The sequence below is a fragment of the Clupea harengus genome, chromosome 18 (assembly GCF_900700415.2).
Source record: "Clupea harengus chromosome 18, Ch_v2.0.2, whole genome shotgun sequence".
In the NCBI taxonomy this organism is placed as follows: domain Eukaryota; kingdom Metazoa; phylum Chordata; class Actinopteri; order Clupeiformes; family Clupeidae; genus Clupea; species Clupea harengus.
The window spans coordinates 18,251,199-18,271,198 of record NC_045169.1 but is presented as its reverse complement, the minus strand read 5'-3'; the positions used below and the strand labels follow the sequence as shown (position 1 = coordinate 18,271,198).

Genomic DNA, 20,000 nt, shown 5'->3' with positions numbered 1-20,000 from the left:
TGTGTCACTGCTGAGTTCTGATGGCGAGTTTATCAGTGCTGAAATGGGAGCTGTGTTGACTCTATCCACACATTTCTCCCTGTCTCTGTCTCTCCCTCTCTCTTGTCCTCTCTCTTGCCCTCTCCCTTGCCCTCTCTCTCCCGCTCTCTCTCTTTCTCCCTGTCTCCGTCTCTCCCTCTCTCTTGCCCTCTCTCTCTCCTCTCCTCCCCTCTCTCTTTCTAACCCTCTCCGAGCTCAGCTCAGCTCAGCTCAGCCCAATCAGTGTGTCTGGCTGGGGATGCTAATTGAATTGGGCTGGGGGTCTAATTCTAATCTGCAGCAGATGGGCCAGGCCACTCCTGCCTTCTCCTCTACTGCTAGCAGCCCACTGGAATGTAATCTACACACTCACTGTCTCACTCTCACTCACACATACACTCAGACACACTCTCTCTCTCTCTCACACACACACACTCACACTCACACTCCATCTCTATCCCTCTCTCTCACCTTCCCATACACAGTCTCTCTCTCTCTCTCTCTCTCTCTCTCTCTCTCACACACACACACACACACACTCTCACACAAGCAGGCACTAGGTGGCAGTGTTGCTCTGTTTCTCTGCTGTGCCTGAGGGTGTGTGTGCCTGGGAGGAGGTAATGAAGACACAAATGAATGGCGATAATGTGAAGAGCGGCTCGACCCATCGGCAAGTTATAATTTGAGGTCTATCGTGGAGCTCGGAGAGTAAACACTGAAAGCAGTAAATCACAAGGGGGAGAGAAGCTGGGGAGAAGGACAGACACGCACAGACACGTGTGCACACACACACACACACACACATTTACATCCTCATACACACAGAGAGAAACATACACATACACACACACACACACGTACATACACACACACACACACACACACACACACGTACATAAACACCATAATACACACAGAGGGAAACACACACACACACACACACACAAAGAGAAACACACGTACACACACACATTTACTTCCTCATACACACAGAGGGAAACACACACACACACACACACACACACACACACACAAAGAGAAACACACGTACACACACCTCCACACCTTCACAGAGGGTCCCTAATGTAATAAGAGCACTGTGCTGAGAGAGGAAAGCATGCAGCCAACACAATAACCACTATCATCAGTGTGCCAGCGCAGAGGAGCGCCACTATGTGGGAGGGTCTGTGTGGGTGTCAACACGCAGGTATATTCTGCATCCAAGGGACAGTGTGTGTGTGTGTGAGTGTGTGTGTGTGTGTGTGTGTGTGTGTGTGTGTGTGTGTGTGTATGTGTGTGTGTGTGTGTGTGTGTGTGTGTGTGTGTGTGTGTGTGTGTGTGCGTGTGTCTGTGTGTGTGTATGTGAATGTGTGTGTGTCCACGTTGTGAACTGGTATGCCCTTGTGACTGGTATGTAGGCTGAAATGCACTGCAGGTACAGAGCACTGAATCCCTGCAGCAGCAGCAGCTCTTAGGAGGACGCCACTCAAGTCATCTTTTCCATTTGAATGGCTCTATAGTCTAGCTGCCATGTTCAAGGCATGCTGTGAGGAATTACATGCGTGTTCACAGGCTGCGCTACAATTCAGACAGACACTGTACACTGCCTGAGTGTGTGTTTGCATGATCCTGTAGAGCTTGTTATACACTATATATGATGTGAAGTGGTTAGGATGTGATACGCTATGTGTGTTTAGGTCTTCTAAGTACTGGGCACGTACAGTAGATTGTGTCAATGTGTGTGTGTCAGCTATAAATGTATACTTCTAAATGATATGTGTGTGAGAGTTTGTTAGGTGCATGTATATGATGTGTATGTGTGTGTGTGTATGCGTGCGTTAGGTGTGTATATATGATGTCTGTGTGTGTGTATGTGAGTGTGTTAGGTGTGTGTATATGACGTGTGTGTGTGAGAGTGTGTTAGGTGCGTGTGACGTGTATGTGTGTGTGAGTGTGTAAGGTTTGTATATATGATGTGTGTGTGTGTGAGTGTGTTAGGTGCATGTGTAACGTGTGTGTGTGTGTGAGTGTGTTAGGTGCGTGTGACGTGTATGTGTGTGTGAGTGTGTAAGGTTTGTATACATGATGTGTGTGTGTGTGTGTGAGTGTGTTAGGTGCATGTGTAACGTGTGTGTGTGTGTGAGTGTGTAAGGTTTGTATGATGTGTGTGTGTGTGTGTGTGTGTGAGTGTGTTAGGTGCATGTGTAACGTGTGTGTGTGTGTGAGTGTGTTAGGCGTGTGTATATGATGTGTGTGTGTGTGAGTGTGTTAGGTGCGTGTGTGTGATGTGTGTGAGTGTGTGAGTGTGTTAGGCGTGTGTATATGGCGTGTGTGAGTGTGTTAGGCGTGTGTATATGATGTGTGTGTGTGTGAGTGTGTTGGGCGTGTGTATATGGCGTGTGTGAGTGTGTTAGGCGTGTGTATATGGCGTGTGTGTGTGTGTGAGTGTGTTAGGTGCATGTGTAACGTGTGTGTGTGTGTGAGTGTGTTAGGTGCGTGTGACGTGTATGTGTGTGTGAGTGTGTAAGGTTTGTATACATGATGTGTGTGTGTGTGAGTGTGTTAGGTGCATGTGTAACGTGTGTGTGTGTTCACGTGACTGGCAGCGGGGAGAGAGACAGAAGTAGTCAGTGGGTGGTGATTACAGGTGATTTGTGCTGTGAAATGTCTGCAGGCTCTCTGAGAGCAGCACCGCACAGAGCTAGGGATCCCCATCTCCACCGCCAATTGCTCACCTGTGTGTCTTTGTGGGTGTGATGAGTATGTGAGTGAGTGAGTGTGTGTGCGTGTGTGTGTGTGTGTGTGTGTGTGTGTGTGTATTCGTGTGTCTCTCTCTCTCTCATTATCCATACTATCATCATTAATCATTTCAGTTGCTTGTGGATGCTGCTGTTCGTTACTGAGAGGCGGAGTGGCTCGGGATTGATTCAGTCTCGTGTCATCTACGTGGACCTGAATACCAAACCAGCCTTCGGTTTGTGTGTTGATGTGAGCGAGTGATGGAGTGATGAGAAACGTAGGAAGTAAGAAGGAGGGAGGGAAAGAGAGAGACAGAGAGAATCCTGCGGCCCTGCCAACATTAGAGGGGTAATGCTTAAAAACAGCACCCCTGAACTGCGAAGGGCAATACTAAAATTATTCAACCACCTCCAACCTTGAGTCCAGGCTGTTTTCCTGACTTCTGGAGCCACGGGTATATTACACCAATTCAGTGGAGAGTGCACCCTAATCATTTCAGAGGCGTTTGTGTAAACCTTAGTCAGCAACACCATTGAATTATAGCCTTCCTTAAGGAGCACAATGTCCTGAGCAAAAGTCAAATTACAGCACCACAGACCACATGCACAGTCTACACACCCTAATAAATAAACATGTCCACCAAACAAAAACTGGGGTCTATTGTTGATTTCAAAAAAGACTATTTGGAATGAAGGATTATATTATAAACGTTTGCAAAGCGCTGTAGGGGGTATAGTATATCAATTAATAAAGACAATGCTTTGTGAAAAAAAAAACGCTGTGAAAACTGGCAACAAAATGACATATGATGAAGAGTGAGAGACGGCTGTAGCCTCAGCCCAACACTGTTAGCGGTGCAGCCCAACACTGTTAGCAGTGCAGCCCAACACTGTTAGCGGTGCAGCCCAACACTGTTAGCGGTGCAGCCCAACACTGTTAGCAGTGCAGCCCAACACTGTTCAACATCTACACTAATGAGTTAGCGGTGCAGCCCAACACTGTTAGCGGTGCAGCCCAACACTGTTCAACATCTACACTAATGAGTTAGCGGTGCAGCCCAACACTGTTAGCGGTGCAGCCCAACACTGTTCAACATCTACACTAATGAGTTAGCGGTGCAGCTGGAACAGTCTCCAGCCCCTTGGCCTCACCCTACAAGAGAATGAACTCAAATTCCTCCTCTGCGGAGATGACCCGGTGCTGTTGCCTCCTACTGCGCGGGAAGCTACAGCAGCATCTGGACCTGCTAGAGAATTCCTGTCAGCACTGGGCCCTGACAGTAAATCTAAAAAAAGACAAACATCACGCTATTCCAAAAGAGGCACAGGTGTCTGGAACCCAGATACGATTTCAGTCTAGCCAGTACCGCACTGGAACACACGATGCAGGAGGACACTCACCTTGACTTGATTATGACTGCATTGGGGAGTTTTAGCATGGCACTAATTGCATTAAAGAAAAGCATAGCTACAAGAGCATAGCTATACAAGATGGGACCAGCATCCTACAGAAGCCCTACATGCAGAGTTCTGTAAAAACACCAAACAATACTTGTAGGGCAGAATTAGCCAGATACATACAAAAAGAGCTCTCAATTCTGGATGCATTTACACATAAGTCCCACAGACACCCTGCATTTTAACACAGCACACACACACACTAACAGCTACTAATATGTTTTCTCAAAAGTGCTTCTTTTAAACTAGACATCAATAAGACCATCCAATGTACTGTAATGAAAAGTAGCTGGAACATTGGCAAAATGAGACAAAAACAGAGAATACAAAAAACAAATGAGAATGGTATTGGGCCATACAATTAAAATATGAATTAGAGGATTATCTCTTTACTGTCAGAGATCCAAAGCAGACTCCGTGACCACAGTCTAGCCATAGACAAAGGCAGACTAAGAACATCATGGTTGCCAAGAGAGCAAAGAATATGTGGCCACTGTTTGACAGGTGTGGTTGAGTCTGAGGTGCACTTTCTCTTTCACTGTGAGAAGAATAAAAATATTCGGAACCCATATTTCGACAGGTTTGCTAACCTACCTACCTCTAGGGTTCTGAAACTCAGGGGGGATCTGGAGGTATTGCCTGTCTTACTTGGACAGGGACAGACAGCAGTTCTTGCTGCTAAATACATTACTGAGCGCCATCGAGCCAGGGACAGTGCTTAGGCACCACCATTGTATGGACACATGTCATTACACCCATCCACACATCCACATCATTTCAAACATTTCAAACACACACACACACACACACACACACACACACACACACACACACACACACACACACACACACACACACACTGGTTTGTTCATCTCAGATGCACATATCTCTGTTTGTCATATGTTTGTATTCTGTATATAAACCGTCTGTTTAAATGTAATGCTTTGGCAAAGCAAAACAATGGCATGCCAATAAAGCTCATTTGAATTTAATTGAACTGAGAGAGAGAGAGTGCAAGAGAGAGAGAGAGCGAGGGGGAGTGAGAGAGAGAAAGAGAGAGGTTGTGTTGGTAAGCACATACATATCCTTCTCCAGTGCCTGCGTTAGTAGACTGGGGATGTGATGAAGCATATTTCTGCAGCTCACATATGAATGATTGCAACAGATCCTGTTTGTGAGGGGTGGGAGGAGAGACAGAGGGGGTGGAGAGAGGAAGGAGAGGGGACACTGACAAAAATGTGGGGGAAAGAGAAAGAGAGACAGAAAGGAAAGAGAGAGAGAGAGAGAGAGAGAGAGAGAGAGAGAGAGAGAGAGAGAAGACACCTGATAAGGATTCCACATGTTAAGCGGGAAGCATGTGAACGTGAAAGGCAGAGAGGGAGGGAGGAGGGAAAAGCACACATGCATCCTCTAGCTTTAAAATTAGGAACTGATCCCGCCGGCTATAAATAGGACAGGAGATTGGCATGTGAGACAGAACTTTTTAAGCTCTCTCAGTCACCCTTCTCTCTTTCTCTTTCTCTCTCTCTCTCTCTCTCTCTCTCTCTCTATCTCCCTGTCTTCCTCATTCCTCTCGCTCTCTCTACCTCCCTCCCTCTGTTTGTCGGTCTTTCTCTGTCTTTCTCTGCCTCCCTGCCTCTGCGACTAAAGCGACATGTCACAGGCTTGCAGGTGGGCGAGAGATGCCGTCAGCCTGTGACCAACAGCAGCTTTTAATACTGACACATATCATAACACACACACACACACACACACACACACACACACACACACACACACACACACAGTATGCTCTCTCTCTCTCTTTCACACACACACACACAAAATGCAAACACACATACAGACATTGACATGTTGAAGAACACCCACTCTTTTGCATATACTCTCAACATGCTGTCATCACAAATCTCTCCCACTATCACAATCACGGCCTCTCCTGCTGAGAAACACACACACATACAAAGACAAAATCAAACTGCACCCTCACACACACACACACACACACACACACACACACACACACACACACACACATAAACACACACACACAAACACACACACACACACAAACACACACACACTCACACTCACACACACACACACTCACACACACACACACACACACTCACTCACACACACACAAACACACACACACACACACACACACACACACACACACACACACACATAAACAAAGTGCCCGTGGCACTTGGAAATGGGCCTAAAGCCGTTTGGGGGGAAAACTTCTAACCTCAGGGGACCAATGAGATTGTCTAAATGATGCCACTAAACCACCTCACCTCTGCAGCACTTTTTAAGGCTTACATTTTATTTTATTTTTTTGGCTTTCTCGTCTTCTGTAATTATGAACTCTGAGCGACGGAAAGGTTGAAGGTCGGGGAGCTAAATGGTAGTCGTATCAGTTTATTAGGCGTGTCAGCTCAGTGTCAGTGTGGCTCAGCTAGCTAGCAGAGACTGGTGCAGGCAGCGCCAAGGTCACAAGGCTGATCAGGCGTCCTCACTGCGCTGTAAACGCCCGTGGATTAGATTATCTGCTAAACCAACAGAAATGTAATATGGGAGATCATATCACTGAGTGTGGTCTGGAGTTCACAACAGCATCACTAGCCACAGAATGGACTCTTGTCTGCTTCTCCTACTAGCTCTCTAACTCTGTGTATGTTTCTCAAAAACGGTTTCTTTGTCAAGTGCAAGCTTTTATGCTCCCTCATATAGCCTTGGACAAGGTGCCCCTGCCATTGAGAAGACATACCCAGTACACGTGCAGAAACAAATGGCTTACAGTGGAGTGGCTTTCTGTGCCACGCTTGGATTAAAGCTATGACTAAGGGACCGCAAAAAGCTCTACATCTTGTCTTGCTTGGATAGCTAGTTTCCCCCTATCTCTCTTTCTCTGTCTATCTCTCTACCTCTCTGCCCCTCGTTCCCTTGCAACCCCCCCCCCCCCCCCCCCCCCTCCTCCTCTCTGCTTTGCTGTGCCTTGGAGCCAGAGAGCATGACTTAATGCGTGGCTGCCGCACGGAGTAATATCATAATGCCACATGAATTAATACACCTCTCACACGAAGCGCACGGCTGCCCCGGAGCTTCCAATTCCATCACGGGGAGCCCTGCATATATTTTCAGCCTTCGAACAAGCCCTGTCTGCACACACACACACACACACTCTTACACACACACATCACAGACACACACATCCATACTGTCCACAGACCGCATCGCCAAATCACCAATTAACTGTTGACCAGGAACACATGAAAGTTATGGTTCAATTAGAATGGAGGGGAGGGGGGAGGGGGGGTAAAAAATAACCCAATACATCAATTAGAGCAAAGTCAATTAGGACAACTTTCCAATTATGTGAGAAAATCTGTTACTTGAGGGCAATGGCTATTTAACGAGCTTTTGACAGAAGGCACTATGTGGCCACGGTCCTGCACAGCATGGGTGTGTACATAAACGTGTATCTGTGTGTGTGTGTGTGTGTGTGTGTGTGTGTGTGTGTGTGTGTGTGTGTGTGTGTGTGTGTGTATGTGTGTGTGTGTTCGGGAGTGTGGGTCTGTGAGTGAGTGTATGCGTGTGTTTGTGAGTTCTTTTTTTAGGATGTCAGACATGTCTTCTGAATGTAATGTTGCTCAGAGCCCCTGCATTCAGGCCTTGTGTGCCTTTATGAACGAGGCGGGGGAGGGGAGGGGAGGGGGGGTGGTGCACTATAAAGGCCGAGTGGTGCCAAGTGAAAGGTCTCTGACAGGAGGATTGCTCCTCAAAACAGGCTACTGCTGAAAGACTACAGCTATACAGAAAGAAAGAAAGAAAGAAAGAAAAGGATAATAGAAAGAATGGAAAAGAACAAGACATACATACAAAAAGAATAGAAATAGAAAACAAATAGAAATAGAGTAGAAATACAAAAGAAATAGAAATAGAAAAGGAACGCTTAGGGGAAAAAAGAGAAATGAAGCCCCCCTTGAAGAGCCCTTGCCATGCAGATATGTGACTTGAAATTTCCATTGCTGGTGACAGTGGGAGTGCTTCATCTGAAATGTACCATGACAGAAGCAGCCCGAGTCTGGCGTGTGGCGCGCGCTGCTTTTCCATGAGGTTGCCATCCATAATCCCCTCCCATATAGAGACATCACGCCAGGCGTCACAGAGCAGCCGTCTACAAATCAGCCTGGCCCGGCACGGCCCCCTCCAGCAGGGTACCAACAACACGGCACCCACTGCACAGGCACCCTTCAGGCAGAGGCAAGCAAGGCTCTTCAACCGGCTCCCATAGAGGAAGGATGTGGAGTCAAGTCAGAGACCTTCTGATGATGGTTTGTCCCTTGAACTGTTTATAGGTAGTCATAAAGTCATAAAGCAGCCTTCAACAAACCACAATGGTTTGGGCCAAAGTAGAACTAAAGTAGGATGGGTAGGTAACGTACTACTCGTGGTGTACAGGTGCCACTTTAGTCAAAAAAATCTTCTTCAGTCTGTTCTTCAAGCAGAACATTAAAGGAACTTCTCAATGGCTCCCTTCTTGACCCCCTTCCTTACTGAGCACTGAAATCAGCTTTTTCAACCGAAGGGAGCCCTTTCTGCAAGCTAAGGGCTCCTTGTGTAAAACATCAGCTAAAAAAAGACCCTTCAGCTTCTTGAAGAACCAGTAATGATTGGTGGATGTCCTCTACTTCTCCCACTGTCTGCTCTCGCTCTGAGGAATATATATGTGTTAATGGGCTTTAGGGTCCTGAAATCCTCTCATTACAGCCCCTGAGCCCACCCTATTTGACACCTGAGTACCGCTGACCTCTTGACCCGCCCAAGCGTTGAACCTTTGACCTTACCTCAGCCTGTGGTGACCTTTGTCTTTGTACGGGGCGATGTCGAGGCATATCTCCTCCCAAGTGTGGGTGATGCTCTCCAGTGACTGCAGAGATGGAGAGAGAGAGAGAAAGAATGCAAGAAAATGAGGAAAATAAACAAAAAATAAAAATAAAAAATACATAAAAATAAACATAGAAAAGAGCAGCGGGGAGCGACTGAGAAATGTGGGTATGTAGAGAGAGACAGACAGAGGGGGGAGGTCATGAAAATGAGGAAACAAAAACAAACCTTGAAATATGCAATAGACAGAGAACGGGACAAGGAGAAGATGAGAGTCACAGATAGAGAGAGAAAGGGAGAAAGAGAAAGAGAGAGAAAGAGAGGGGACAAGAGTGAGAGGGAGAGAAAGAGAGGGAGAGAGAGATAGAGGGAGAGAGTGATAGAGGAAGAGGGAGAGAGAGAGGGTCCTGCAGCTTTAGCAGACAGACTGCAGCCAATCTGGCCCTGTGTGTGAGAAAACAAGCCAGAGAAATCACACGCCCTGCAGGTGCCAGCTCACTGATGCCATCTCCCAGCGCTTACAAGGCAGCACCGCATCTGCACACCTACTGAGTCTAAAGCCCCCTTTCAACCACACGCACACACACACACACACACACACACACACACACACACACACACACACACACACACACACACACACACACACACACACAAACTCATATATACACACATACACACAACCCCAACGCAAACTCAACCCCCCATGGCCAACATCACAGAGCACGTCTTCTCTAGAGACGTGGGAGGTGCCAGAATATTCCCACTCCCATTCCCCTCTGTCTCTCTCTCTCTCTCTCTCTCTCACACACTCATACACTCTCTCTCTCTCACACACTCATACACTCTCTCTCACTCTAGCTCTCATGCTCTATCACACACATACATGCACAGACAAATTCACACACTATTACACTCTGTGCCTCTCCCTGCCGCCCCCCCCCCCCCCCCCCTCTCTCTCTCTCTCACTCTCTCTCTCTCTCTCTCTCGTGACTTCTTGGTGAACTGCACGAAGCTTTGAGGGGCATTTCACAGCACCCGCAAGGAGGGTCCCTCCTCAACCTTCGGCTGGTGTGCTACGCTCACACGCTAAAGAGCCGCTATTACAACCCCTTTGCCCAAGAGGACTAGGGCCTGGCCGGGAGCAGAAGGGCGCGTGTGTGTGTTCAGTGCATGTGCGGCACAGTGTGTGTGTGGTCTTATGTCTGTATGTGGTTTGTGTACATATTGCACTTGTGTAATGTGTGTGTGTGAGTGTGTGAGTGTGTGTGTGAGAGAGAGAGAGGGAGTGTGTATGAATGTATGGGCAAAAGGTGTGTGCATGTGTATGTGCATGAGACTCAGATGCTGGCCTTTCTTCACCAATCAGGAGAAAGGCAACCGTGCTCTGTGTGTGTGTGTGTGTGTGTGTGTGTGTGTGTGTGTGTGTGTGTGTGACGGGCAGACACTGGGGATAGTGTGTGGTGGTGGTAGAGAGTGGGTCAGCGGGGAAGAGACGGCCAGGGCCAATCTGGCGGAAATTAAGCAGCAGGCTTCATTTCCCCAGTGACTGTCACCGAGACAGAGACAGAGAGGGGGGAGAGAGAGAGAGAGAGACAAAGAGGGGGGGAGAGAGAGAGAGAGAGAGAGAGAGAGACAGAGAGAGAGAGAGAGAGAGATTGGGGAGAGTGGGAGAGAAAGGGTAGGAAATAAAGAGGGAGAGGACTGTGGAGAGGAGGGGGAAAGAAACCAGTCTGACATAGAGAGATGCTAAGAAAATGAGGGAGAGCATGAGAGAGTGAGGCCAGGAGAGAATGAGAGGAAATCTGTGGAAGAAAAAGGCTGAAAGAGAAATAGGGACTTTGCGTGTGTGTGTGTGTGTATGTGTGTACGTGTGTGTGCATATATATGTGTGTGTGTGCCTGTGTGTGTGTGTGTGTGTGTGTGTGTGTGTCTATGTGTACGTGTGTACGTGTGTACGTGTGTGTGCATACATATGTGTGTGTGTGTGCCTGTGCGTGTGTGTGTGAGACAGAGAGCGAGAAAGAAACATGTTCAGGTACTGGCCCAGAGTACCCTTGAAGCATTGAAACAGGCTCTCACACAAACCAGGCTCTCGGGCTCCTACAGTCTCACATGTGAATCATCTCCCTTTAGCCTCGGAGCGAAAGAACAGCAGCCTTCCGGAAGGAGAGAGAGAAGAGAACGAGGGATGGAGGAGGAGGAGGAGACTGACGCAGAACAACCAGCGCTACTAGCATTAGTGGTGCTCTGGATCATCACAATGACGGATGGCGGCGGTAATGGAGGGAAGAAGGTCGATATTCCGACCGCAGTACATGTACTTCACATTGATTCGTAATTTTAAGACTGGATTTGATAGAGTCATGCTCACCCATAGTGGGAATGGTAAAATAGCAGATGATGAGAGAGAGAATGGGACCGAGAGAGAAAAAGAGAGAAAGGGATAGAGAGAGAAAGGGATAGAGAGATAATGAGAGAAAGGGATAGAGAGATAAAGAGAGAAAGGGATAGAGAGATAAAGAGAGAAAGGGATAGAGAGATAATGAGAGAAAGGGATAGAGAGATAATGAGAGAAAGGGATAGAGAGATAAAGAGAGAAAGGGATAGAGAGATAAAGAGAGAAAGGGATAGAGAGATAATGAGAGAAAGGGATAGAGAGATAAAGAGAGAAAGGGATAGAGAGATAAAGAGAGAAAGGGATAGAGGAAGATAAGACAGGAGGAAAGCTGAAGTAGGAGAAAGGGAGAGGAAAGGGAGAGACGGCAGTTCTATAGGTTCTGTGTGTTCCCCTGATGCTTTGGCAATACAAATAAGTGTGTTTGTCATGCCAATAAAACTCATCTCAATTAGAACTGAATTGAGAGGTAAATCTACCAGGGAGAGAACGATCGAGAGAGAGAGACAGAGAGAAAGAGAGAGGGAGAGAAAGAGAGAGAGAGATGAGAGAGAGAGATGAGATAGAGAGAGAGAGAGGGAGAGAGAGAGGTAAGAGAGGGAGAGAGAGAGTGATTGATAGAGGGGGGGAAGAGGGAGAGATTGAGTGAATGGGAGAGAGATGAGAGGGAGAGACAGAGAGAGAGAGTGAGAGAGAGAGAGGGAGAGAGAGGTGAGAGAGGGAGAGTGAGAGTGATTGAGAGAGAGGGGCAGAAGGATGTGAAGAGGGGACCAGAGGGGTGAGAGCATACCTGCTCGATGGAGAGCTCTTTGCTGGCGGCGCCTGAGATCTCACAGATGCGCTCGGCGTACTGGTCCAGCCCCAGCGCCACGATCCTCTCCAGGGTGAAGTCATCGCTCGTCTGGTCAAACGCACACTGCCCCTCATGCCGGATCTGATTCCAGTGCCTGGTATACACACACGTGAACACACACACACACACACACACACACACACACACACACACACACACACACAAACACAAACACACATTGTGATTGGAAAGTCATGGTAATAAACTTAACGTGGACCAGTGTAGGAAGAAAGAGGGGGAGCAAAGAAAGAGAGAGAAAAAAAGACAATAAAGAAAGGTATGAAAGGGTACAGAGAAGTTTCATCATGACAGTTTGTTTCCATTAAAAAAATGTCCGCTGGAAACGAATCCAGTGTATATGTGAGATACTGTAAAAATACACATTACTCATTGGCCTTTGAAAGACCCAGCTCAGGCAGGTCATGGTGAGATCGGTGGGACAGTGAATAATAATCAGACTTCTCTTCTTTCCTGGACAGAACAGACCTGGGGAGACGAGTGGTGTCGTCTTTCCCGCTCAGGTCTATGCGGTGTTATTGAGGATTAGCATTCATTAAGAAAAGGGCACACACAGAGGGACTTGTGGGTAGTGTGTGTGTGTGTGTGTCTGTGTGCGTGTCCGTGTGTTCCTGTGTGTGTGTCTCCATGTACATGTGTGTGTGTGTGTGTTGACAGGTACTGATTTATACCTGCTTTACTGATTGACACACAGAAATAGTAGACACACAGAAATAGTAGACACACAGAAGCAGAAGCAGATGGATAATGGGAAATGTATTTTGGAATGTGTGTGTGTGGGGGGATAGGAGGGGTGGGGGGTAGAAAAGAGAGAGAGTGTGTGTGTGTGTGTGTGTGTGTGTGTGTGTGTCTCACACTTTCTCTCTCTCATACACAGAGAGAGTGTGTGTGTGTGTGTGTGTGTGTGTGTGTGTGTGTGTGTGTGTGTGTGTGTGTGTGTGTGTTTGTGTGTCTCTCTCTCTCACACACTTTCTCTCTCTCATACACAGAGAGAGAGAGAGTGTGTGTGTGTGTGTGTGTGTGTGTGTGTGTGTGTGTGTGTGTGTGTGTGAGTGTGTGTGTGTGTGTGTGTGTGTCTGTGAGTGTGTGGGTGTGTGAGTCTTCCCACTGCACCACACTGCACTCTATATACTACAAAACAGGCACTATGCCTTCATCGTTCATCTCCTCCGCCCCGCCTGCTGTCTGTCTAACTTTATTTCTCCACTTTATCCCCATTCTGCTGTGAAGTACCATGAGACAAGGTGCCTTGATTGCCTGTCCTGTATTTTTTCTCTTCCTTTTTTCTCTCTCTCTCTTCTCTTGTCTCTCTCCCTCTGTTCTACAACATCAGACATCCGTTTTCTCTCCCCAGGTTTATTTTCATCCCTTCCCACCGTCTTCCCGGAAGGATCTTTCAGGGGGTTACATCAGCGCCGATTAGGCCGAGTTGTTATCGCGGGGATATCGGGGGGACGCGGCCCGTCAGATCCCACATGACTGGCTTGGAAGGGGCCTCTGTTTTGGGAATGCCGGGATCTGAGGGGAGCCGAGTGACAGAAGTACTACAGGAACGACGACCAAGGGAAGGAGACAGAGACTTTTTTCCTCCTTGCGGTAACACTGAACATGTTTAGAATTCCCCTTGCAGGGATGGTTCAGTGCCTTACTCTTCTGTACTTCTTAACGGTCAGATGACCAGTTATGGGACTGAAACTCATGCAAAACCCAACATACTGTTGCCATACATGCCTACTGAGGCATTAACAGGCCAGCTTTGTAAATGTGATTTTCAAAAAAAAAAAAGTACTCCTTTGCTCAGTAGATTATTTGTTGTGTTTTATAGTGTGTGTGTGTGTGTGTGTGTGTCTGTCCGTCTGACCTCTCTCTCATGGCTGGATTTCGCAGGTCTGTGATGAGGGGTATGGTCGTCTTAAACTGGCTGATCTTGCCCTTGGATGTCTCAACGATCTCCCACTGCTTATCCTGTTAAAACACACACACACACACACACACACACACACACACACACACACACACACACACACATCACATTCAACTTAAGCATGAAGTCATGCCTGTTTCATCTATAACACACAGGTCTCATGGTCTGGCCCAGCAGGAGAGCACAGGAGACAAGAGAGCTGATGAAAAGGAACTAGAGAAGAAGACAAAAGAGGAGTAGAGCGGGGAGAGGAGAGGAACCAAGGGAAGGAATCCGAGAGAAGTAGAAGAATGTTAAATAGAGTAGAGGGGTATAGATTGGGGTAAATGACAAGAGAGGCGATGAGTAGGAGACTAGCTGCTGTTGCTTAGCTGATCTGAGCCGTGTGCAGCACGCCCCCACCGCCCCCACTGGCCCCCTGAGCTGCTAAGAGAGAGAGACAGCGTGTGTGTGTGTGTGTGTGTGTGTGTGTGTGTGTGTGTGTGTGTGTGTGTGTGTGTGTGTGTGTGTGTGTGTGTGTGCAGAGAGCAGAGTGCAGGAGCAGGTGTTTCTCTAATCTGCTTACAGCTAATGATACAGGCTAATGGTACGGGCCCCCACTAACCAGGGAGCAGAGCTTACAGTAGTGCCATTAGCTAGAGGTGCTAATTATCTGGATAACCGGCCAGATTAGGCCCGCTTCTGGGCTAAGAAGTCTGGAGCACTGAGACAGCAACCTGGGTGGTCCTCCAGGACCAGGGGTACCCGCTAAGAATTTGACGAAAGATTTTCTTATTTTTTTTATTTCTTACAGTACATCCTTACGGTATGTTTTAAATATTACATAATATTTATGCAATATGTGAGAGATATAGTCCCTGTACTTTTAATTCCTACAATACCATCTACTTGTGTGATTGTTACATTGTAGGTGTAGAGGTTTTTCCTTTCTTTCTCATTTTTTGTCTTCCACATACAGTGTGTTTTAAATATTATGTATAAATTATGCAACATGTGGAATGAGCAATATATTCTCAGTAAGTGACTTGCATGACTGCTAAATTATATATTATGCAATTTCACATTTCTTGTGTATTCCTAAGTAGTAAAGCTAAACTAAAAAAACATCATTTTTTTCATGTATAGAAATGAAACATATAATGAAACAAATACCTTTATGTGTCTTTGTGTATATAGTACAACATCCCTGTGAAGTGTCCATATCATGTCCAGACCATACACTGAACACACAGCATGTGTTCCTGCAGCTCAGCCCAGGTACAGCCAACAAAGGCCAATGGCCGTGAATGTTTTCCAGCAGTTTTTTCAGTTTTTTCATTGCAAACGTTTGCAAACACACACAAACAAATCTGTACTGTGCACTTATTCATTGCTTCCATTTCAAGGTAGCACACATACAGATGAAAATGTATACCTCACGTGTACTTTAAGCTGCTTTGGCTACAAATGTCTGCTAAATGCATGAACGTAATTATCTGTGAGTGTAAATATGTGTTTAGTGAGCCCAGTTTGGCCTTGCATGCTCTGCCTCTACCTAATGCAGATCACTTCAAATAAAAGAGTCCGCTAACTGAATACATGCAAATGCACTGTATGTATGTATGAATGTAAATGCACTGTATGTATGTATGAATGTAAATGTAAATGTGTTTTGTGGGGGTAACTGGCTTGTTATGCTTTCCCTCTACGGTAGGTCATTTTAGGTCATCAGGTCTGCTAAATGAACTGCTGAATGAATAGATATGAAGGTAAGTGTGTCTGTGTATGTGTGTGTGTGTGTGTGTGTGTGTGTGTGTGTGTGTCTGTGTGTGTGGAGTCTGCACAGAGTACTCGAGTATTTGAGTCATCAAGCACCTACATCCATTATCGAGTTTCTACATTAACATTGAGTACTCCTTAATCAGGTGGTGCTAGTGAAAGTACTGTAAATGTATCTGTTTCTAAATATTGTTCATTGTTAGTGTTGACTACATTTCCCATACTGCGTCATTCTGTGATTCTGGGGTGAAGCAGGAGGAAGGGAGAGAGTAATGTGTGTAAGATGATGTGTGTGAGAGTGTGTTGGATCTCTGTGAAATGACTGCCTCCACCATATAAGAACTCCTCCCAAGGATCTCAAGTTTTACCCTAGCTCTCGCATGCACTCAGTTTTCAGTTAGAGCCCCAACAGGAAGGATGGCAACAGCAGAAATCAGTCTTTGGAAGTTCTTTGATAAAACAGAAAATGACAAATTTTCTTTCCCCACTGTTGTTGTGATAAAATAAACAGCAATTGTGAGTTGTGGACAGGTTTCTCAAGGATGGCCCAAACATCAAGTCTGTCATACAACAGACTAGGCCACAAGACTAACAAGGCTTAATTAATGTTGTTAAAAAATATTTACAATCAAATATAATTTCATTACATTCGTTTCACCGAATTCACAAAAAAACGACCACTATATGTAAACACAATAAGAACACTTATTGAAAAAACCCATTTTGTTCCTATTCTGGGCTACTGTGTGTTGGTAACTAATGTTAAAATATCGTTGGTATCATCCATACTTAGACAAGACAAGAGTTATCTTCATATCATATCACAAATGTTCTGCTTTGCGTTATGTTCTTAAACCAACCCCATCCTAGTTTCATAGTCTTGTAATTGATACAAGACACCTCCAACATGGACTACCCCCCAACCCCCCCCAACCCCCCTGAATACTCGAGTTTTCAAGAAACGATTCCACTCAAACTCTAAAATGAGTGCATCCCCTACTGTGCATGTGTGTGTGTGTGCACATCAGTGTGTGTATGTGTTTGTGTGTGCGAACATGTGTATGTGACTGGCTTTGAACTCGCGGCTGAGTTTGTGGGGTCTCTTGAAGAGATTGTGTGTGTGTGTGCGCGTGCATGTGTGTGTGACTGGCCTTGAGCTCGCGGCTGAGCTTGGTGAGCGTCTTGAAGAGGGCCTGGGCGGTGCTCTCCATGCTCTCCGTCTCCAGGGTGCTGAAGCGGCCCACCTTCCACTCGTCCCAGTGCTGCTCCCACTGCTGCGTGATCTCCCACACCTGCTGCAGGGAGTCCAGGTCCTGGAGAAATGAACACACACACACACACACACACACACACACACACACACACACACACATACACACACCGATATTTACCTCTACACACGTTTAAATCACAACCCCTTTACACCATAGCCTGCTACAACTAAAATATATCTAAATACTGATAGATTTCATTATATGATAAGCAATTAGTATGTAGTGGGTGAATGTAAGTTTTTATTGAATGATTATATGGTGTTAAGAACTCTGTGTTTGGTTTGAATCATATGTGTACAGTATGTGTGACTGTATATATTTTTTGTATGTCTGTGTATGGTTACGTGTGAGAGTGTTTCTCTGTGCACATAGTAAGTGTGTGTGCATGTGTATGTGAGTGTATCTCTGTGTGTGTGTGTGTGTGTGTGTGTGTGTGTGTGTGTGTGTGTGTGTGTGTGTGTGTGTGTGTGTGTGTGTGTGTGTGCAGTGACCTTCTCCAGGGTCTGGATGTCTTTGGAGATCGGCTGCTCGATCTTGAACATGCTCAGACCATTGCGGATGCCACTCTCCTCCTCTTTCAGTGTCCGCAGCTGCGTACAGAGAGATTCCACCTGCTGCAGAGCTGCCCCAGAGCCCACGGCACTATTGAAGGGACCTGTACACACACACACACACACACACACACACACACACACACAGAAAAATATACAAATGCATTATGCACATTATCAAGTTCTAAAACAAAAATACAGAACACTGCAATAAGACTCGCCGTCTGAATCACAAATAACTGAGACTGGGATTGGGAGCTAAAGAATCTTGACACTATCACCACCTGTTGACACATCAGCGACAGACACACACTCCTCCTGGGTTATAATAACACTCCTGCGAGGCAGTGCATGAGTGGACCCGCTGTGCAGAGATGAGATGTGTGTGTGGTGGGGTGGGGTGGGGTGGGGTGGGGGCAGGACAGTGGGGCAGCTCACTGACTGACAGCTGAGGGATGAGTGAGTGAGTGAGTTGAAAAATGGGATCGAACAAAGCCAGAGGAGGCAGGGAAGGACGACAACAGAGAGGTGAGATGGGGAGGTGACAGGCAGAGTGAGGAGAGGAGAGGAGAGGAGAGGAGAGGAGAGGAGAGGAGAGGAGATAAGAGGAGAGGAGAGGAGAGGAGAGGAGCAGTGGAAGGTAGACGGAGGAGAGGATAGAGGAGGAGATGACGAGAGGAGGGGACTAGAACAAAGGACAAAAGAGAGGAGAGGATTGGAATGGAGAGCACAGCAGGGAGAAGAATAGAAGAGAAAGGGGGAGAGAATACAGCAGGAGAGGAAAAGAAAGGACAGAACAGGAGAGGAGAGGAAGGTGGAGAGGAGTGGAGACAGTCCCCCACATTGTCCATGGACCCCCACGGTCCACTCTGCCACACGACAGCTTTGATTTATGAGACATTTGATCTTCAGGACCCCCCCCCCCCCCCCCCCCCCTCCTCCTCCCCCATCACACACACACACACACACACACACCACTGGTTTGAGGCACTAAAACACACACAGTTGAGCAGTGCATGTGAGAGTTTACATGAACTTGAATTCTCTCTCTCTTTCTTATGCACGCACACACACACACACAAAAACAAAACATATGAACACACCATGCCACAAGGAAGAAGTACTAGAACACACACAGTTGCGCAGTGCGTGTGACAGTACACACACGCACACACACACCTCACACACCGCAAGCCTCCTGGCTCAGATGTTCCCTTTCCACCACAACTCTTATCTGCTTTCAATTAGTCTTACCGCGCTTTTCCCTTTTTTCTCTACCTCCTCCTCCTCCTCCCATTCTTTTCCCCTCTCTGTCCTCTTATTCAGTGCAGCTGTTTGCTGCCACCTCATGTGTCTTGCTTAACAATGAAGCGCCGAGCGTCTAGCACATTTTCCGAGCCACTTTTTACACGCAAGCTAGGCACTTGAAAAGACCCACACAGTCAAATACACTGGTAGTCACACACATCGGCAGGGGACGGAAGGATGGGGGGGTTGAAGAGGAGGTGGTGTGGGTGGATGGGGGGAGGGTGATGTGAATGTGAATCTGAATATGTGTGTGTGAGTGTGTGTGTGTGAGTGTGTGTGAGTGTGTGTCTGTGTGCTGACTACAGGGACAGCATGAGGGCTGTCTGATGCGGGAAACAGATGGGGGACACTGAGTCACCTTGTCAGAAATGTGACATTCCTCGGGCTGCAAACTGTGCGATATCGGCGAAGAGTGCGCAGGCCCCCCACGCATGAATACTAATACGCCAGCTCCCCCTCACACTAAAGACAAGACACTCTACGGCCTCATTAACCTACCTGAGAGGGACTTCGGTTATGGCTGTAGGTTTTAGTTTTTTTCCCTGGAAACAATCTTCTCAAAAAGTAAATAAATAAATAAACATTCTCAACAAGTTGCCACCGGCAACGTCAGGGAACTGAGGGGGCAGGGGCGATCAGTTGAGGGGGATAATGTCAAACAGTGCTTAGTACCGCTGTGGCTTGAGCGAAGTTTCAAATGACTGATGCTTCAAGAGACTTAAAGACGTCAAGGTAACACAGGAGCAAGCAGAAAAAAGGACTGAGAGTGAGAGGGAGAGAGAGTGTGTGTGAGAGAGAAAGACAGAGGG

General features: G+C 46.9%; 1 protein-coding gene across 1 annotated transcript in view; it reads right to left on the bottom strand.

The window, feature by feature from the left end:
* The window catches only part of dnah2 (dynein, axonemal, heavy chain 2), a 182,303-nt gene that overhangs the window by 93,515 nt on the left and 68,788 nt on the right, over nucleotides 1-20,000 (bottom strand). The window contains exons 25-29 of the mRNA XM_031584949.2: nucleotides 17,824-17,987; nucleotides 17,210-17,371; nucleotides 14,238-14,341; nucleotides 12,296-12,452; nucleotides 9,068-9,150 (exon numbers count right to left, since the gene is read on the bottom strand). Of these exons, the coding sequence (XP_031440809.1) occupies nucleotides 9,068-9,150; nucleotides 12,296-12,452; nucleotides 14,238-14,341; nucleotides 17,210-17,371; nucleotides 17,824-17,987 (670 nt within the window). The remainder of the gene's footprint in view (nucleotides 1-9,067; nucleotides 9,151-12,295; nucleotides 12,453-14,237; nucleotides 14,342-17,209; nucleotides 17,372-17,823; nucleotides 17,988-20,000) is intronic.